General features: G+C 43.4%; 1 protein-coding gene across 1 annotated transcript in view; it reads left to right on the plus strand.

The window, feature by feature from the left end:
* LOC311102517 (metastasis-associated protein MTA1-like) overlaps window positions 1-5,640 on the plus strand; it is a 69,742-nt gene extending 64,102 nt beyond the window's left edge. Inside the window, exons 16-17 of the mRNA XM_084143880.1 lie at window positions 3,442-3,590; window positions 4,924-5,640. Of these exons, the coding sequence (XP_084000006.1) occupies window positions 3,442-3,551 (110 nt within the window). The 3' untranslated portion in view covers window positions 3,552-3,590; window positions 4,924-5,640. The remainder of the gene's footprint in view (window positions 1-3,441; window positions 3,591-4,923) is intronic.
* Window positions 5,641-16,337: the final 10,697 nt, after the last annotated feature.

Here is a 16,337-nt window from a genome sequence, read left to right on the forward strand (position 1 = left end):
GACAGTGTGGTCATGGCAGACAGGTAGAATGTAGCTGAAGACAGTGTGGTCATGGCAGACAGGTAGGATGTAGCTGAAGACAGTGTGGTCATGGCAGACAGGTAGGATGTAGATGGAAGACAGTTTGGTCATGGCAGACAGGTAGGATGTAGATGGAAGACAGTGTGGTCATGGCAGACAGGTAGGATGTAGATGGAAGACAGTGTGGTCATGGCAGATAGGTAGGATGTAGATGGAAGACAGTGTGGTCATGGCAGACAGGTAGGATGTAGATGAAGACAGTGTGGTCATGGCAGACAGGTAGGATGTAGATGAAGACAGTGTGGTCATGGCAGACAGGTAGGATGTAGATGGAAGACAGTGTGGTCATGGCAGACAGGTAGGATGTAGATGCAAGACAGTGTGGTCATGGCAGACAGGTAGGATGTAGATGAAGACAGTGTGGTCATGGCAGACAGGTAGGATGTAGATGGAAGACAGTGTGGTCATGGCAGACAGGTAGGATGTAGATGGAAGACAGTGTGGTCATGGCAGACAGGTAGGATGTAGATGGAAGACAGTGTGGTCATGGCAGACAGGTAGGATGTAGATGGAAGACAGTGTGGTCATGGCAGACAGGTAGGATGTAGAGGAAGACAGTGTGGTCATGGCAGACAGGTAGGATGTAGATGAAGACAGTGTGGTCATGGCAGACAGGTAGAATGTAGATGGAAGACAGTGTGGTCATGGCAGACAGTTAGGATGTAGATGGAAGACAGTGTGGTCATGGCAGACAGGTAGGATGTAGATGGAAGACAGTGTGGTCATTGCAGACAGGTAGGATGTAGATGGAAGACAGTGTGGTCATGGCAGACAGTTAGGATGTAGATGGAAGACAGTGTGGTCATGGCAGACAGGTAGGATGTAGATGGAAGACAGTGTGGTCATTGCAGACAGGTAGGATGTAGCTGAAGACAGTGTGGTCATGGCAGACAGGTAGGATGTAGATGAAGACAGTGTGGTCATGGCAGACAGGTAGGATGTAGATGAAGACAGTGTGGTCATGGCAGACAGGTAGGATGTAGATGGAAGACAGTGTGGTCATTGCAGACAGGTAGGATGTAGATGAAGACAGTGTGGTCATGGCAGACAGGTAGGATGTAGATGGAAGACAGTGTGGTCATGGCAGACAGGTAGGATATAGATGAAGACAGTGTGGTCATGGCAGACAGGTAGGATGTAGTTGAAGACAGTGTGGTCATGGCAGACAGGTAGGATGTAGATGAAGACAGTGTGGTCATGGCAGACAGGTAGGATGTAGATGGAAGACAGTGTGGTCATGGCAGACAGGTAGGATGTAGATGAAGACAGTGTGGTCATGGCAGACAGGTAGGATGTAGATGGAAGACAGTGTGGTCATTGCAGACAGGTAGGATGTAGATGGAAGACAGTGTGGTCATGGCAGACAGGTAGGATGTAGATGGAAGACAGTGTGGTCATGGCAGACAGGTAGCATGTAGATGGAAGACAGTGTGGTCATGGCAGACAGGTAGGATGTAGATGAAGACAGTGTGGTCATGGCAGACAGGTAGGATGTAGATGGAAGACAGTGTGGTCATTGCAGACAGGTAGGATGTAGAGGAAGACAGTGTGGTCATGGCAGACAGGTAGGATGTAGATGAAGACAGTGTGGTCATGGCAGACAGGTAGGATGTAGATGAAGACAGTGTGGTCATGGCAGACAGGTAGGATGTAGATGGAAGACAGTGTGGTCATTGCAGACAGGTAGGATGTAGATGGAAGTGTGGTCATGGCAGACAGGTAGAATGTAGATGAAGACAGTGTGGTCATGGCAGACAGGTAGGATGTAGATGAAGACAGTGTGGTCATGGCAGACAGGTAGGATGTAGATGAAGACAGTGTGGTCATGGCAGACAGGTAGGATGTAGATGGAAGACAGTGTGGTCATGGCAGACAGGGAGGATGTAGATGAAGACAGTGTGGTCATGGCAGACAGGTAGGATGTAGATGAAGACAGTGTGGTCATGGCAGACAGGTAGGATGTAGTTGAAGACAGTGTGGTCATGGCAGACAGGTAGGATGTAGTTGAAGACAGTGTGGTCATGGCAGACAGGTAGGATGTAGATGAAGACAGTGTGGTCATGGCCTCCCCCCCACCCCTTCCTTTCTCCAACTCATCTTTCTCCACCTCTCCCTCCCCCACCTCTCCCTTTCTCCAACCCTCCCCACCTCTTCCTTTCTCCACCCCTCCCCTCCCCCACATCTCCCTTTCTCCCCTCTCCCACCCCTCCCCACCTCTTCCTTTCTCCTCCCCTCCCCCACATCTCCCTTTCTCCCCTCTCCCACCCCTCCCCCACCTCTCCCTTTTCTCCAACCCTCCCCTCCCCACCTCTCCCCTCCCCCACCTCTCCCTTTCTCCCCTCTCCTACCCCTCCCCCACCTCTCCCCTCCCCACCCCTCCCCTCCCCCACCTCTCCCTCTCCCTCTCTCTCTCTCTCTCTCTCTCTGTATATCCATCTCAGTAGGTTGTAGTGAATGCTGGTTTCTCTCCCTCTGGTTTATATAGCTCCAGGCTATGGTGGGTGTTGTCATGGTAATGGAATGGAATGGTAGCCAGGAGCTATCTGAGACTAGAGGGTCACCGGTAATAACCCTCATCCTCTCCTGGACCAGACCACACTCACTAGGGACTATGTCCATGTTCTGTTCAGAAAGGAGGAGCATATATATGTGTGTGAGAGAGAGAGAGAGAGAGAGAGGCGCTACCTACACTGAGTGGTTGTACTGTGTGTTCTAGTATAGTTCTGCAGGGCAGACTAGCTAGTAGCTACAGACATCTTCTCTGGGTTTGGAGTTTGGACGGGAGCCAAGTCTCCATGGATACGTGCTGTCTGACTATTCTGACCGGCACTCCATGTCTTTCTCTCCTTTGTTTTGGAAACATCCTCTGAGGTTAAAGAAACTCTTTCACATCACAGACTGCACTACGACATTAATAACATGTATAGGCTACAACATCTGATTGATATGTTGTGTGAACAGATCAGTTGGATTATAGTCCTGTTTACACAATTGTCTGTAGTAGTCTGTGTCTGTAATTGTCTGTGTCTGTAGCAATGTCTTTCTGTCCTCAGGGTTGGGGTTTGGGACAGGAAGTTTGTCACTGGGTAGAGTGGATGTCCTGAAGCGCAGGGCAGAGACACGGCAGACATGAACATGCAGTTCGACATAGACCACAAGGGGGCAGGATAGGTCATATTTTATTGCTGCCGCTCCATCAGCATAAGTTATGAATGCACCAAAGGCTTAAAGATAGACTACATAGTGTGGCTGTGTGCATTTGCTGTGTGTGTGTGTGTGTGTGTGTGTGTGTGTGTGTGTGTGTGTGTGTGTGTGTGTGTGCGACTGTGTGTGTATTAATATCCCTCTCTCCTGTGCTAGGAACAAAGCCCAAAGCCCCACAGTGGGACATCATGGCAAAGAGAACAGCTGAGCCAGGCAGGACCACCTCTGCCCCGATGCAGCAGGACGAGGTACATGAACTGGACTGACTGACCACAGCAGGGACCTCACTACAGCCTTCGTACAAGGTAGGAAACCTCTCATTCAAGGATGAATTGATTGATGGCTGATTGATTGATTTGACGTAAAATGTACTCACGCGTGACTGTAAGTTGCTTTGGATAATAGCATATTATGTAGGGGATAGACGCAGACGTGCTGTACATTACCCTTTGCGGAGTTCATCTTTCCAAGGTAATGTACAGAACGGAGGCGTTTATCCAGCTTACACCACAGTTGCCAAAGAAAACAATACTAAAGCACACATTTACCGGTATAATTTTTTTTGTTGATATTTTTATAAGACAATTCATACTTTCTCATCTTTTGGCTGCTAGAGAAGTTCGTTCGATATTTATGGATGCGACCCAGTTGTTCGTTCTATATGTTCCGTTGCCTTACTCACTGGCAACGTTCTTGTCCCTTGCTTGCTATCTAGCCAACTAGCTACGGCTAACACAGTCATGACCTCTGCAGCCAGAATTACAGTAAAGTAGCTGCATTTGCGTTTGTTTAAGCTGTTTTCTATTGACATTCATTTGGATACATCCATAACAATGAGCTGATGATGCCCGATTTTGCCTGGCATAGCTAGAAAAGTTTGCCTTCTCAGGACACTCGACACTGATCATTACAAGGAGATCACATTGCATATCAACCGCTAGGCTAGAATCTACCCAGAAAGACACACAGCTGTAATCGTTGTCAAAGGTGCTTCTACAAAGTATTGACTCATGGGTGTGAATACCTATGTAAATGGAATATTTCTGTATTTAATTTTCAATAAATTAGCCAACATTTCTAAAAACATGTTTTCACTTTGTCATTATGAGGTATTGTGTGTAGATGGGTGAGAGAAAACATTTTATTTTATCATTTTGAATTTAGGCTGTAACACAACAAAATGTGGAATAAGTCAAGGGGTATGAATACTTTCTGACACTAAGTTTTTCCTCATTGGCCTGCGTTTATAATGTATCCAATTTGGGTTTGTGTAGTTGTTGGTTTAGCTTTCTGTAACTTTGTAGCAAGTACAGTCTGCATGTGTAGGCGCATATTGCATCATGATTTCAAGGTGCCCCGATATCTTTTCCAACTGTCACATTATCTGGTTTTAAATGTCCATTCTAGAATGCCTTCTAGCCAATCAGAAACAAGTATTCAGCAATGATGTGGTATAATATATTATATTATATATGAAGATGCCTTGTCCATATGGGTTTATAAAATACTAGATATTCCAAAAGTAATCCATTTACAGTGTGTTAAATAATACAGTATTGTGCAGTAGCAGTAGAATCATATAGTGGATTATAAGACATAGTCAAGTCTCAACCCTCTTCTTGTGTTTTCTTACCCCAGGTAAATGAAATGGGAAGGCATTTTTCCACATCCAGAGATGGAGTTGGGGGGGATTTGAGTGGAGCAGGGCTGGAGGCCGCAGCACCATCATTGATTGGCCACCATCTCACACAATCAGCATGAGCCTGCAAACTGTCAAAGACCAACCAACCAATCGTCTTTGGGAATGGAAGGAATAGAACTAAGGCTGTGGCCTATCAGAAGACTGCCTGACTGTACAGGACTGTGTTTATAACTTAACCTTTCTTGTTATTACTGTCATTACTGTAATTATTATTTTGTTTCTTTTTGTTTTCATTTTTTTACCAACTATAACCCGAAGCTTAAGTTTAATTGTTGATAATGATAAAAAAAACTATGAAACTTAAAGTTTCATGAAAACTGCTTGCGTTGTTGTGTGGAAAACCCCTGTGGAAAAGGGTGAAAGAAGGACTGTCTGTATTGTAATATAAGCCACTTGCATCTTTTTTTAACATGTTTATTAAACATATGACAAGGAGATGAACATTAATTTCAATGACGTAAGTATACTTCCTTTTTTATTTTTATTTTATTATTTTGAAATCTTCTCGAGGGTTCTGTTTTGTGAGCAGACCCGACCCTATTTGGCCAGAGGTTTAACTTATTGAGAAAGACTGAAACATGCTGTTTTTTCTACCTTTTTCACAAGTAATGCATCTATGCTTCAATGATGTAATTAAAATGATAATAGATTTTTTTCGCCTTGTGTGGGATTACTGTTCTGGTTCTGGAACTCCTAGATAGCGTCCCAAATGGCACCCTAAACCCTATATAGTGCACTTGTTTTGACCATGGCTCTGGTCAAAAGTAGTGTACTACATAGGGCTCACAGGGTTCTAGTCAAAAGTAGTGCACTATATATGGAATATGATGACATTTGGGACAGATCCCTATGCGGTGCTGTCAGTGGTGGTGATGTCAATGCTTGTGTTAACTGATATACAACTGTTCGAGGTTTTGCCCCCTCTCTCCTAACCCACTTAGAGGTCACCCAGGTTCTATCGATGACAGACTGTTTTAGAGACCAGGCAGTATGTCAGGTTCAGGGTATGGGTCAATTCCATAAGAGCTGTTTTTACCTGGTGAAGTCAAATCAATGCTAATGACGAGTCCTGTGTCTGCCAAGTGGAATACATACTACTACCAGAGGTCTAGCCCTGCCCCCTCCTAAATCAATGTTGCCTTGGAGGTCACCTAATGTCTCATTTGTCTGTGTGAAGGAGAAAGACAGAGGTTCTGTCTTTGACAGTTGTAGAGATGAGGTTGTAATTCAAGCTTCTCTGTGAAATGAAATGAAAAGCTAAACTCTGCATTCTCTTGTAAAGTGACTATAATTAGTGAGGTACCTCTGCTTTTAACACCTGATATCATGAACTGTTCACACAGCGGAAAACTAAAATATTCATATTTTAAATATGCCAGAACACAGAATTACTAAAAATGTGTTAGACTGGGACCTTACTCATCACCAATGTTCTCTCTAAGCTGAGCGCGTGCAGTAGCACCGAGACTGCCACGCAGTAATATCAGCCCACAGAAAGAATACAAAATAAAAGAAGAAGCATGAGATTGAACTTCACTCAACTTTCTAGAGCAGTGGTCACCAACCCGTTGATCGTGATCGACAGGTCGATCCCCAAGGCATTCCTAGTCGATCGCCAAACATTTCTGTCAAAAACACTACGATAAAGCCTTGTGTTCCTATTTATTTATTTTTTGTCTAGGGCTGTTGCCTGTAGGTGCAACCGATTCAGTTGCCCTGTGGGCCGGGTAGGCGAATTGTTGGTATTTTGAACCATTTAATGTGTCTGAAGGCACAAACTCTGTCTTCCCGGCGGGCCCAGAGAGCAAATCAAGTGCACTATAGTGTTACAGCTGGCCAATAGGATGGCTCAGATGACTAATATAAAAAGCAAATTATTTAAATGTATGCTCACTCAGCTGGGCTTCACAAGTAATACAATAATGGATCTACTACCAGTGTTTTTTTTTTTCTTTTTCTTGAATGGCCCAAACAACAATGCATTGGCAGGGCATTTCAAGCAAAGCCAATATGCGGTGTTAATGTATTGGGCCTGTAGCTTACTGCACAAACCTCATTGCTACAGTACTGTTTTTAATTGGTTAATAGGTCCCGTGTAGCTCAGTTGGTAGAGCATGGCGTTTGCAACGCCAGGGTTGTGGCTTCGATTCCCACGGGGGGCCAGTATGAAAATGTATGCACTCACTAACTGTATGTCGCTCTGGATAAGAGCGTCTGCTAAATGACTAAAATGTTAATGTTGCATAGGTTTACGTTTTTTAAGTCATGTTAAAAAAATATCTGAGCGGTAGATCTCGGCTTGCATTTTGACAAAGAGATCTTGACTCAGAAAAGGTTGGTGACCACTGTTCTAGAGTTTTCCCTGTTAACACTATCAACGTTTCCCTTTACTCTGGCACTTGTGACTCAATATTAGCCACTTTTAATGCAACATACTGAAAACAAAACAAACTATGCAACAGATTTGGTTGTAGGCAGAACGCATCGGAGTAAGATTCTCAGCCGCACTACTCAGCCGTACTCTACACAGACCGGTGCGGCATAAACAATCAGAGCTGCAGGAGGCCTATATGCAAGTAGACCATTGCCATATATAGATCTGTGCCATTTACTTTGAACTGGACTGTGTTTACAGCATTAGCAGTCTTGAGTAGATGCGCTTGTTTTGAGATCAAAGCGAGAGCTGCATGTAGTGTGCAAATTTTGTTAATATCCTTTGCTAGTTAGTGAGTTATTAGCCCAGTTATATATAATTGCTTCCTACAAGAGCACAAAACATACATTGAAAAGCAAGTCAGGTTAAGAGCCTTTTTTTTGTCTGGTGTTATTGGAGACTTTTGGAGACTCTGACGTGAAAGCATGTATCGTTCTTACTCTTCTCAACGAGCAGCGGGTGCTTTGTTACCCCCGTCCCAAAGCACTCACAGGCGGCCCAGTCCTCGCACAGCAGTCCCTCCCAGCTGCAGTCAGAGCAGGAGATGTTCACCCCTCCGCGTCCAGACTGCAAATGAATCGCGCATGCGGGAAGCCGCCGCTTGCTGATCCCGCCCTACATTCAGGGCGGGATGTAAATGTAGGGTGTTTTTTATTCACTTTTTGTCTCTCCCACGATATTATTCCTATCTCCTACAGCGTCCATCACAATTACATGCACATGGCCAATTATGCAAATTAGGTTATGACGTCATTTAGCGTCTTCTAGCGACTTTTAGGACAGCCAATAGCTACTTTCCTTACTGAGGAGTTGGCAACACTGCATGGAATGTAGGCCTACATTGAACACCACACATTGGATGCTACTGTAGGCTGCATGATATGATATTTCCATGTTCAAATGTTATGGGATGCATTTTCTCCATTGTTTTTGATGGTAGGCCACTCTGGTAGTCCTACATTATGATCAAATAGCCACAGTAGCCTACATGGTCACTGTTAAAACTGTAACTTAAAGCGGGTACAGCCTCTGTGTTCACAGTAAACGCGCGCCGGAAGTTGCACAGAATTTTCACAATGTTTAAGTTTGTGCTCAGCAGACGTAAAATTTGCTCAAGTGCCGAGAAAATTACAGGGAACATTGCTCATAACTATCCGTGTGCTAGAGAATTATCATTTTTTTGTGAAACTGATTTGCAGTATATATTCAGGAACAAATTACCATGTGGTGTTAACCAAATCAAGGTCAAGTTTTTTCTGATCCACAAGAAAAAATGAATCCCGGTTCCTGTTGCGTCATGCTGATGGCAGAGTCAGGATTTGGCGTAAACCGCATGAATCCAGCATGAGTCTATGGATCCATGGCGGTGGTGTAGCCTTCTGGTATGGGGAATGTTTTTCTAGCATACGTTAGGTCTCTTGATACAAATTGAGCAACGTTTGAATGCTACAGCGTATCTGAACATTGTTGCTGGCCAGGTGCAACCATTCAGGCTGTTCTGGAGACAAAGGGGGTCCGACCCGGTACTAGATGGGTGTACCTAATAAACTGAGGCTAACAAAAAGACAATGGGTCAGTTTGTGCACAACTCAGATCCGGCACCCTCCCTCTGGCTATAGATTCGGGTACATTTAACAAGAGTGCCTGAAGATGAGAGAATTTGCCTACTGTGTGATCTAGTGTTTAATTGCCCTCTGTATGGCGATCTGAGACATATAATTTTTTTCTTTATTTTTTACATTTCTGGTGCTAACCTAAAGTATTCTGGTTAAGGGACGAGCAAAGGCTTAACATTTGTTTCGGACCGACAGGGTGTTTGAGATTGCTCCGTTGGTTCACAATGCCTGGAGGAGAAGGATAAATGTACAATTTGTGGCTATACGATGATTTTATATTTGTACAATTTGTAAAAAAAAATAAATGTAAAAAATGTTTTGAGTACAAGAAAATTGGTACTATGTTTAGTAGTAGGTGTATGACACTAAAATAAATCATATCAATCAATAATACCTCAGGTCAGGGTCCAGGGAGGTTAGTGGCCATAAAAAGGATCTGCTCTGTCGTCTGATTATCTCATGACAAATTGGCTGCCTGGGGTAGAAAGGCCTGGGTCCTGTTCTGTAGGGCACACTGTAGCAAAACGATTCACAACGGAAGATTGAAACTAAACCTGTTCTAATTGGACAAGTTCCGGTAGCACTATACCTCGGGTAGCTTAGCGGTTAAGAGCGTCTGGCCAGTAATCGAAAGTTCGCTTGTTTGAATCCCCGAGTCCGCGCCCGCAAGCCAGTTAACCCCCAACAATAACTGCTCCCCGGGAACCAATGACTTGGATGTCGATTAAAGCAGCCCCCGAATCTCTCTGATTCAGAGGGGTTGGGTTAAATGCGGAAGACCCATTTCGGTTGAATGCATTCAGTTGTGCAACTGACTAGGTATCCCCCTTTCCTTTCCACTCTCATTCAGTTTCAAAACGTTTCTCCCTACTGAACACGACTTAGCTCTGAGCGTTGCTCACTGTTTAAGCCACTGTTCATTGAGGTGACGAAAGAGTTAATATAAGATGAGAGAACAGCTTGAGTGGAGCCGGTGCTCGAGCCATCTCTGAGCATCTGCTTCTGTCCTGGCAAGTGGCTACTACTGCAGTCAGTAAAGGATCGGACATTGGAGGGACCGGGAACAGTGCGCCGGTAACGGGACCGTGAGACTTCGCATGGACTGTCAGTCCATATATCGCATGAATTATTGGCTGTGCTGCATCCCGTGGGACCACCGCAGGCGACACTATTACGGTAAGATGTTTAGGATTGTATCATTTTTGTTCCACTTTAAATTAATGTACTTGAAACCGGACAGGACACTGTGCAATACTTATTTTTTCATCACGACAGTAATTCATGTTTCTTTTACTGAAGTCTCTTGCAAAAAGACCCGAGGATAATATGGGTATGCAGCAGTGACATATTGAACCAATGGAATGAAATGTAGCCAAATAAAATATGGACAAGCTTGTGTCGGCGGCTAGCTTTCATAAAAAAAAACTCTGTCTCACTTATTTTACAACACTGCAATCATCACGGACAAGACAATTCATATTTATATTTAACGGTTATAACCAGCGTTTTCCGCGATATTTCCAGTTTCACCTGATAATATTTACACATTTTTATTCTCAGACTGATTTATAGGAACAAGTTGTCCTATTGGCATAATGTAGGGTAGCCTAAAAGAAATGCACCCAAAGCCATCATCAGCAATCAATATTTGGATTTGTGGGAGTACTCAGTATGGTAGGCCACCGTAGCCTATTTGTGTCATGTCATCGATATTTCCCCCTCTATCAGCTAGGCTTTGTGAGTTTGCCAATTCCGCGTTTAGAACCGGGACAGAAGAGATGGAGCATCTCGCAGCCACGCAGTAAAGCTGCGGTCTCCCCTCCCCCTCGTTTACAAGCCTGTGCAAGGTGTCATGGCAACCCTTATACTTCCTCTTTTGATTTGAGCGTCCAAGATTCCTAATCCCATATCACAGGTTGGAGGGCTTCGTTTTTTAACTCCACATATAAGGGTCTTTCAGGGTCCCTGAACTCAATGACACAGAGCGAGAGATAGAGAGAGAGAGCGAGGGGCGGGGCCACAGGCTAGTAATTAATTTGACAGAATGAATTTACACACAGCACAGTAGCCTACCAAGTAACCAAATCGCATCCACATTTTCGCATCAAACTTTGCAAACTCTTTTAGTCATATAAAGTTTTAGTAGTTTTTTTTAATTATTATTTCTGCTCAAATAGATGCAAAAAGATAGACGTCTGCTAAGAGACTGTACTTTATTTATAATGAGGGATCCGTAGAGAAAATGGATGGCCCTCCCTTCAGTAAAATATATTTTCCCCCGCCCTGAAAAAAATAAAAGGACCCTCCCCTAATTAAAACAAGTGGATAGCAGTGAACATGCCTACATTTACCCTCACTCCTAGGACAGACCAGAGCCTTGGGTATGCAGTTTTAAGAACTGTAGCCAGAAGGCTGTGGATTCGCAGACCACAGCGAACAAGGGTGAAAAGACATCCATTGTAATAAAAGCACTGCATGAATCTATCATATTATTTGTGGTCCGACAAAAAAATTGCCTTTAATAAATGCATTTCATGCAATTCTACATCCATTTACATGTCTGGAGACAAGCATAATCTTTTTTAATACCACAACAGAGCATGACAATGAATGAGTGCATGCTGCAGCACCGGAGACATTTTGATTTCTATACAGACTATTGTTGAAAAAGAGGATAGTCTAAGGTTGGAACAGTGCTAAAGTTGTCTATCAACTGGAGAAATGCAGAGCAACAGAACCAGTTACAACTGAAGGATCTGATCATCAATGAATTGAAGAATAATCCATTATTAAATGATTAACACAGCAGACACATACTGTATCATCAGGTATGCACTTGTAACTTTTTTTTTCATTTGGGAAACTATCATTTTCTAATTTATTCTATTTTATTCCATGATATTGTTGTTACAAAACAGATTTGTGTTGACTGTGATTGGATAAGAGCATCTGCTAGGTTAAATTAACAAGCTAGGCATGCATAGGTCACTACATGATCCTCAAACCAAAGACTGGCCAGACTCATGTTTCTAAAAGTGAATTCAAAGGCACTGTATAAATCAAATCAAAATCAAATTGTATTTGTTACATACACGTGTTTAACAGATGTTATTGCGGGTGTAGCGAAATGCTTGTGCTTCTAGCTCTGACAGTGCAGTAATATCTAACAAGTAATATCTAACAATTTCACAACATATACCCAATACACACAAATCTAGTAAGGAATGGAATGTAAGAATATTGACATATATGGACAAGCAAAGACAGAGCGGCATGGACTAATATACAGTAGAATATTATAGAATATAATACAGTATATACATATGAGATGAGTAGTGCAAGATATGTAAACATTATTAAAGTGACTAGGGTTCCATTTCTTAAAGTGGCCAGTGATTTCAATAGGCAGCAGCAGCCTCTAATGTGCTAGTGATAGCTATTTAGCATTCTGAGATAGAAGCTGTTTTTCATTCTCTCGGTCCCAGCTTTGATGCACCTGTACTGACCTCGCTTCTGGATGATAGCGGCCTTCCTGTGACATCGGGTGCTGTAGGTGTCTTGGAGGGCGGGTAGTTTGCCCCCGGTAATGCGTTCGGCAGACCGCACCACCCTCTGGAGAGCCCTGCGATTGCGGGCGGTGCAGTTGTCGTACCAGGCGGTGATACAGACATTTACATTTTAGTCATTTAGCAGACGCTCTTATCCAGAGCGACTTACAGTTAGTGAGTGCATACATTATTTTATTTGTATTTTTTTATGCTCTACCAACTGAGCTACATCCCTGCCGGCCATTCCCTCCCCTACCCTGGACGACGCTGGGCCAATTGTGCGCCGCCCCATGGATCTTAGGTGGGTTTTAGGTGCCAAGCCAAATTTCTTCAGCCTCCTGAGGTTGAAGAGGCTCTGTTGCGCCTTCTTCACCACACTGTCTGCGTGGGTGGACCATTTCAGTTTGTCAGTGATGTGTACGCCAAGGAACTTGAAGCTTGATAGCCTAATAAGGCATTTTTCGTTTAATTATTATTTAATTCTGAGTAATTCTTTTTATTTATTTCATTTTATACACCCTAAACGCAAAATGTATAGGCATGTTGTTGAAGTGCTGTTGTTGAAGTGCTGTTGTTGATGTGTTGTTGAAATGCTGAGCGCTCCTGCCAGCCTGTAGTGTGTCACAAATGCTTCACAATTGAATTCTTAAATGGCAGGTTATAGCATTGAAATAATAATAATATAGCCTAAATAGGCTACCTGGCTTGCTCCTGACTGATTTAGAGTTAGTATGTTGTTTGATAGCCTGTTGAAATGTCGAACCTCAATTGATAGTGACAGAATCATTACTTCCCAAGTAAAGTAATTTTTTTGTCTCCTCCCCAGCTATAGAAGGTTGTAGCGCAGCCTGTGAATTGTCATAGAGACAAACCAAATATATCCCATATGCATCGGAGTCACGTCATTCCCCGGCATTTTCCATCCACAATCGTTATAGATTGCTTTATATAATCAGGTCCATTACATTATTTTCAAAATCTTAAGTTAACAAGGAGTAGGCCCATGCTTTTAGCCATTTTCTTTAACAAAAGCCACAATACCCTCACATACCCCCTCAATTCGAGCCCTGGTTTTAACTTAACACACCAAGCTCTTCACTGACACTGAGATATTTAAGGAGTTCATGGTGACTGAAGGAATTGGCTGACAAAATCTATGGATAGTAGTCTATAATTTAGTCTGTCAAACAGGTAGGCCTACCTCTTATTTCTTCAATAGGAAAAAATAGTCTCCAACACAAAGACCTCTTGTTGTTAGTAGCCTAAAGTCAAATTAAAATGAAGACTGTTTAAATGAATTAGGTCTTCTCGAATTAGCCTACTTTCAGCACCCATGTGCTGTCCATCTCTGTGGCTGCCCCTTCATAGTCATGTACGTAAATAACTTGAATATGGTTTATTGTGAGTTCAATAACTCTGATAAATAGCTTCATTATGGGCAACGAAACATATAATTTTTATTAAAATCAAATATAGCAATAGTAAGCTTACCTCCGCTCCTGCTAGTCATCTTCACTCTCTCCCTCTCAAGCTGAACAGGACATCAGTAGGCCTAGTCCGCGCACACAGATATAGCATTTTTTAAACAAATTGACTCGCCTCCTGACGTGCCACCGTACACGACACAGTAATTGGTTAGGCAGCACAAAAAAGGGTTTACATCAGCAAGAGCAGGGCAGGCCAGGGCTCATGATTGGGAACGCCTATCCATTGCAGTGTATAATGCAGTGTAGCCTAGTTTTATATACACCATCCCGGCAGCGCACAAACTCAGGAAGGAAGTACACTTTCTTAGAAATATAACTTTGCCCTCTGCTTCTCCAAGTATGCTCTTCAGATAGTCTAGGCCTATAGTATTGGCCAGCCTTTCTCAAACTTGTTTTGTGCCAGGGACACCCCAGAGGTATCAAGATGTTTTCAACAGCCTGTCTGTTGCGATATTTAGATTTTGTTGCAGCAAGAGATGAGAAGTTGGTCTCACATACAGTACATTCGGAAAGTATTCAGACACCTTTTGTTATGTAACAGCCTTATTCTAAAATGGATCAAATGGTTTTTCCCCTTCATCACTCTACACACAATACCCCATAATGACAAAGCAAAAAAAACTGAAATTTAACATTTACATAAGTATTCAGACCCTTTACACCTGTATTTGGAGAGTTTCTCCCATTCTTCTCTGCAGATCTTCTCAAGCTCTGTCAGGTTGGATGGGGAGCGTCGCTCCATAGCTATTTTCAGGTCTCTCCAGAGATGTTAGATCGGGTTCAAGTCCGGGCTCTGGCTGGGCCACTCAAGGACATTCAGAGCCTTGTCCTGAAGCCACTCCTGCGTTGTCTTGACTGTGTGCTTAGGGTTGTTGTCCTGTTGGAAGGTGAACCTTCGCCCCAGTCTGAGGTCTTGAGCGCTCTGGAGCAGGTTTTCATATACTTTGCTCCGTTCATCTTTCCCTCAAACCTGACTAGTCTCCCTGCCGCTGAAAAACATCCCCACACCATGATGCTGCCACCACCATGCTTCACCGTAGGGATGGTGCCAGGATTCCTCCAGATGTGACGCATGGCATTCAGGCCAAAGAGTTCAATCTTGGTTTCATCAGACCAGAATCTTGTTTCTGATGATCAGAGAGTCCTTTAGGTGCCTTTTAGCAAACTCCAAGCGGGCTGTCATGTCCCTTTTACTGAGGAGTGGCTTCCGTCTGGCCACTCTACCATAAAGGCCTGATTGTTGGAGTGCTGCAGAGATGGTTGTCATTCTGGAAGGTTCTCCCATCTTTACAGAAGAACTCTGGAGCTCTGTCAGAGTGACCACTCGGTTCTTGGACACCTCCCTGATCAAGGCCCTTCTCCACCGATTGCTCAGTTGGGCCGGGCGGCCAGCTCTAGGAAGAGACTTGGTGGGTCCAAACTTCTTCCAGTTAAGAATGATGGAGGCCACTGTGTTCTTGGGGACCTTCAATGCTGCAGAAATGTTCTGGTACCCATGCCCAGATCTTTGCCTTGACACAATCCTGTCTCGGAGCTCTACGGACAATTCCTTCGACCTCATGGCTTGGTTTTTGCTCTGACATGCACTGTCAACTGTGGGACCTTATATAGACAGGTGTGTGCCTTTCCAAATCATGTCCAATCAATACAATTTACCACAGGTGGACTCCAATCAAGTTGTAGAAACATCTCAAGGATGATCAATGGAAACAGGATGCACCTGAGCTCAATTTCGAGTATCATAGCAAAGGGTCTAAATACTTATGTAAATAAGGAATTTCTGTTTAGTTTTTTATACATTTGTTAAAAATTCTAAAAAACATGTTTTCGCTTTGTCATTATGGGGTATTGTGTGTAGATTGATGAGGGCAAAACATTTTTTAATCCATTTTAGAATAAGGCTGTAACATAACAAAAAATGACTCTATCCACTCGGTCTCTCCAGGCGCCCAGCTTTTTCTTGAAATCTGCAATTTTATCGTTTGCTTGGAAAATGTCACTTGTGCATCCCTGCATGGATAGGTTGAGCAGCAGTCTCGTCGGTAGGTCTACAGATCCCGATACAACGGTCCCATCATAATCCATGTCCCGTTATGTACTCGTTCAGAACACAGAATATTTCACCTGCAGTTGTATTCTGAGGCAACTCTTTACAACAAATACATTCTTAATGTAGCGAATATATACAAGAAGCGGCATTTGAAATGTCAGTCGTCTCATCTAATTGGATTGCAAACCAATTTGATGTGCGGGCTCTGTCCTAAA

This window comes from Coregonus lavaretus (assembly GCF_964263955.1).
Source record: "Coregonus lavaretus genome assembly, chromosome: 27".
Taxonomy (NCBI): Eukaryota; Metazoa; Chordata; class Actinopteri; order Salmoniformes; family Salmonidae; genus Coregonus; species Coregonus lavaretus.